Source organism: Malania oleifera, chromosome 10, assembly GCF_029873635.1.
Source record: "Malania oleifera isolate guangnan ecotype guangnan chromosome 10, ASM2987363v1, whole genome shotgun sequence".
In the NCBI taxonomy this organism is placed as follows: domain Eukaryota; kingdom Viridiplantae; phylum Streptophyta; class Magnoliopsida; order Santalales; family Ximeniaceae; genus Malania; species Malania oleifera.
The window spans coordinates 3190168-3195990 of NC_080426.1; the positions used below are offsets into that span (position 1 = coordinate 3190168).

Consider the following 5823-nt stretch of genomic DNA (forward strand, 5'->3'; position numbering starts at 1 on the left):
TTAAGATAAAATATTTAGTACTTAGTGTTGTATCCTAGCAATATCTTGTGTTAATGTTTATATTTTATGGTTTTGTACTTTGATTTATAAAATTAATAACAATATAATATCCATTCACTGAAAAATGTATAATCTGTACTCGAAATTACGTTAATATATACATATCAATCAAAATTATTTATTTGCAGTCAATCATGTGCAATGTTGACATATTTATTAGGAAATAAACAAAAACATGCCACAATCCCGTTTGAATTTTGGACCCCCTCTCCTTACAAAAATATACACTCATCCACCTATCGGCCGAAACAACCAAAGTCATGCCCCCTACAATTCTTGCTATCGCTACTATGGAATGAATTCGTTATGCAATAAATTGTTCACTTTTTTAAGTCAATAGAGTCAAACATGCTATCTATATTTCATATACTTTTTCAATGTAGCTATTTATTTTTTATTGTGCATGTATGCTTCTTGGTATGGGTCAATAGTTTCTTAACAACTACTATTTCCCGATAAAAAGTTATTGCCTATTTCATTTAATTTCTCTTACCCAATGTCTGGAAAGGCCTTAAATTCAAAATTGTATTAGATTTGGATAAGTTACAAAACAAAATCTCAAATAAACACTATATATATAAACGTTTAAGAGGAATATGATTATAACACCCACTCAACAATTATATAAACGTTTAAGAGGAATATGATTATAACACCCACTCAACAATTTAAATTTTATCGTAAAAAAGTCACTTGGTTTAAAAAATAAAGAAACCATATCATATAACTTCTACAACTAGAAGCTTCTTTTGAATATATATATATATATATATATATATATATATATATATATATATATAAGAAAATAAAATAAGTATGCAAAAAGTTTTATTTTAAGTTAAAATGAGAAAATGTTTATGCGACTTACAACACTAGACAAATTCGTGTAATTGTCCAAAAAATCAAATGATTTAGTTAACTAAAACTATTAAAAATAAAAATTATTTATTATTATTTTGCATCTTATTTTAAAATTAAATATTTCAAAATCTTTAAATTCGAGATAATAATGATATGTTTTATTTCAATATTTTCATAAATTTCATAGGCCACACAACAAAAATCACGCGTTTCATGTAATCGTTGAATAGTAGGTGTAACAACCTCAACTTTCTTAACATAAAATGTAACATAGTAAATGGAAAAGTCAACCCAAACTCGTGAGTAACGGGGACACCTGTTAATCAAAGCGAAAACCTAAGCAACAGCAAGTATAAAATCTCAAACATTCATCCATAAAACATAATACCAGAGTTTACTATAACATCATAATATTGTATTTATATACATCCTTTAAAATATCAAAATAATTCTAGGATCAAACACAAAATAATTCTGACCCTAGTACAAAATCTTACCCTCCTAATGGGGTAATATCACTGACTCAACGGCGGTTACGATCTGCCGATCACTCAGGGTCTCCTAAAAAATATATTTAGTTCGGGGGTGAGACACTTCTCAATAACGGAAAATAAACTAAATACAGTTGTGTGGCAACATGAACATTTAAGGCAATTATACATATACAGTACATTTCTTATATCGGTAAACATTCATTATAACATACTAAATTCTCATATACTTTCATATTTATTAATAAATCATAATGTACATAAAACACCTGTTATAACTGATAATACTAAAAACATACCCAGGATGAATAGCTAGCTAATGTCATGTATTATCCCCCCATAACGGGTTGTGCAGCTCGAAAGTGGGGCCTAACAATGGCTGGCCGACCACTGCTGAGTCAAAAATGTCTGTAAGTACGATAGGCCCACCACACTCTGGTCCGGACTGCCAGGTGGACGTTCACACTCTACTAAAAGCCACATCAACTATCCATCCCCCATCCCCTCGTTGAGTGGTTAGCACTAATCTGAACATAGATATCTAATTTATATAGCTACGGTATCGTGCTCCTGAACAGAACTAAACTAACATCCGAGTTCTGATAACATATAATACATGATATAATAGCATTTTTCATAATTTCATAAATACGCCCTCGCGCCGAACATTTCATATATATGGCCTCGTGCTGATCGTTTCATAAATACAGTCTCGTGCCGAAATCATACATATATGTATATCATTCTGAAAATAATCAATTTATCATGTATTTTCAACATCATAATGTACTGCATTCTTTTATAATTTCTCAAAACATATTTCATTCGTATCATTGTCATATCATGTTATTCTTCCATGTAAAATAATATTCATGCCACACATTTGCTGTATAAAACCATATATTACACTCTAAAAATCATAATTTCTGGCATCTCATACATATATTTACATTTCAACATATTAGCAGTATTTTTCTCAAACGTGCATTTCCTTCGTAATCTACATATATAATACATGCTTTCCAGAGAATAACTTTTCTCATAAATAATAATAATTTGCATGAAAATAATTGTTTTAGTTTATTCCCTTACCTGATTACTAAGAAAGCCCCTAAAATATCCTAGCCTAAAACCCATAGGATTTCCTGATCAAGACCCTGAAAATGAAAACTTATAGTACTAAACTTCAATATTTCTACGTGTGCATCATTTCCTATAACTATCGTAAGGTCAAATTTGACTTAAAAGTCTTACCTCAACTTAGGGATAATTTCCAACTTGCTTTCACCAACGATCCGCTTCGACAGATTTGGAGAGAACTTCCCTAGGAGCGTCGTGGTGATTTTGCATTGTTGATCCGGTGTAAATCCGACCCAAAATCGATGTGTGTGTGTGTGAGAGAGAGAGAGAAAGAGAGAGAGAGAGAGAGAGAGAGAGAGAGAGAGAGAGAGAGAGAGAGAGAGCCAAATGGAAGAGAAAGGGGATGAGTTTGCTTAACTATGAAGTTAAAAATCTGGATTTTGATATTTATAGAATAGGGGATTTGTCGACGAGCCATGTCATTTGTCGACGAATCCTTTAATAATTTGGTCGATGAAATTCAGTCCTTGTCAACAAAATTCAGTCGCCTCAAAACCTCTCTCGGTATCTCCTCGTCGACGAATCCTCTTATACCCTCGTCGACGAATCCCTTGTATTCGTCAATGAAACCCTGATGATTTCCCTCCGTTATTCCTTCCAAAGTGTAATGTCGTCGACGAAATTGACTTCCTCCTTCTGTTAGTATCTCCATTTCCCTTCCTCTTTATTATTTAAATCTCATTATTATTCGGGTTATCAAAATAGGAGAGTTTGGTATGAGAGAATATTGATATAGTGGGCAACTCACTTCAATTGTGAGTCGCTTGTCAATGCACTAACGAAATGAGTGTCGACATGTTGAAAAAATTCTTAACCCTATCACCATCTGATACGCACTAAGACATATACACTATACTATGACCGGTGATTTCTCTTTTTTTTAGGGTCACTAATAGTCCACTGGCCCAATTAATTCAAGGGTAATCATAGAGCCCAAGTGACCTCATGTGTCCACAGACCCAAAATTTTTGGATTGAAGATATGAGCCCAATGATCTATTTGCTCTTTTTGGGAGTATAAATTTTGAATCTTAAATTTAGATAGATTTAGTAAATTTAGACAAATTTTAATATAATTTTATATTACATCTTATCCAAATCTAAAACTTCTCCAAACATAACTAAGTAGCATGTGATCCAAAATTCGAGGTATAGCCAGATTTTAGAATCTGTTAGTAAATTTTGATTCAACTAACCCATTTATAATCTACCTAAAGTGAAGTAAAGGGATCAATAAAAAACTTAATGTCAATTATTGATTCGCTAATGGCACCATGGAATATAGCTGCTGCAAAAATCAGCTACTATATAAAATTTTACATTATAAACTGAGCACATATACAAGATGAAAGAATATACATGCCCATTTTTTTTCCTTGGGGCAGCATGCAGATGGTATAAGCAGAACGGAAAACTCATACCAATACTATTTTTACCAAAAATACAAAAGAGCCGGCGAGAAATCAGAACAGTGGAGCTCCAACAGGCATCTTCTCCTTATGGACTTCCCTTAAGCCTCAGCCTCAGGCAACCCTTCAAAATTTGCATTCTTTTTTTGGATTTTTTCCTTTAATTGTCGATTAATATGGAAGCCAGAGCCGGTGGCCAAGTTCCAGTTGTCCTGAAAATAAATAAATAAATAATCATAATAATAAATAAGGAAGAACAAAATAAAGGAAAAATTAATAAAATCGGTCAATTTTTATTTTGTAAAAGCTCAAGCTACGAGTTTCCCGCAACCAAGGGCCGCCCGTAAAAGGCGTCGCATCTTTCCGAATAAACGCCCCACCACCCTCCTCCGCATCCCCTCTACGGCCACCTTGTGGCCGCCCCTCCCCACGCCTCGATGGACTCCTCCGATAACTCCTTGTCATATTCCTGGGAGGACAGTCCGGCGTACCGCAACCGCACGTATCAATTCCGCACCCAAACCCTCTTCTTCATCTTCGTCACCGTCATCCTCGTCTTCGTGCTCCTCTACATTTACGTCCAATTGCGCTACTGCTTCTGCCCACCGCCGCCCTCCGCGGAGGAGCCTTCGGTGCATTCCCTCGACGCCGCCGCCATCGACAGCTTGCCGGTGACCGTGTACCGGTCGACCGCCCCACAAGCGGGAGAAACCGCGGAGTGCAGTATATGTCTTAGCGCGTATCAAGACGGCGACAGAGTTAAGGTTTTGCCAGAATGCGGCCACTCTTTTCACCGCCAGTGCGTCGATCGGTGGCTTATGACTCAGGCGAGCTGCCCCCTTTGCCGATCTTCTCTCCGGGCGGATCACGCGAGGGCCGACTCAGCCCTTTAGGAAACCACGGCTGGGGCTAGCCAGCGGCAATGCCTTGTGTTTTGAAATTTTTTTGGGAGTGGTGGGGCTGTATAAGTCTGGGTTGTCGATTTTTTTGTGTATGAATTCTGAAAATTTTGGAGAAGCATTGACCCAATGCTTAAAATGATTGGTTGGAAATTTGGAATGGAGGTTAATTGGATCATTTCCTCTATGATTACTAGATTGGAAACGCATGCCCTCAATTATTTGTTTTGTTTAATTCGTACAAGGGACGATAGAGAAGCTTAAAAAGTAACTACGGCCTAAGAAATGAAAGATTAGAAAAATAATTGGATGTTTGGTATTATTTAGGCTCTAAGAAATACGTTTTAATGATTTTTAATTCAATTTTCTTTTTAGAATTACAAAAACGTCTTAGCGGACTGCACTAAAAGACAACTTGCTTAGCTAAAATGGACCAGAATAACTGTTTAACATTGGTCTATAAGTAATTTCATATATCTTTTGCAACTAATTCTTTACTCTGTTGTCGAGTTGCTTGCTTACGAGCAATTGTTTCTTTAAAAAATTGGAATAAAATCAACATGTAAATTTAAATATGATTAAAAAATTATAGAATTTTTATTGAAATATTCATGTCAAAGATTAAATCACTCCATACACAAGTCTTAATAAGAAATTAAAATGAACATGCAAATTTAAATATAAGTAAAATAAAAAATACAAAAAGAATTTTAAAATTTTAAAATATTTAAAAAATTATTATTTTTATTTTAATTATTATTAATGGATTTTCTCAGCAAATTGCAATGCTATTTTAGCATTGTGCAGACTAACATAGCGAATCAATAATTGACATTAAGTTTTTTATTGATCCCTTTACTTGACTTTAGGTAAATTATAAATGGGTTAGCTAAATCAAAATTTACTAGCAGATTCCAAAAACTGGCTCTACCTCAAATTTTGGATCACATGCTACTTAGTTATG

General features: G+C 34.4%; 1 protein-coding gene across 1 annotated transcript; it reads left to right on the plus strand.

Annotated features, from left to right (window-relative positions):
- Positions 1-4397: 4397 nt before the first annotated feature.
- Positions 4398-4853, plus strand: LOC131165945 (RING-H2 finger protein ATL66-like). The gene has a single exon (XM_058124124.1). It carries the CDS (start codon positions 4398-4400, stop codon positions 4851-4853), a length of 456 nt encoding a protein of 151 aa, XP_057980107.1.
- Positions 4854-5823: the final 970 nt, after the last annotated feature.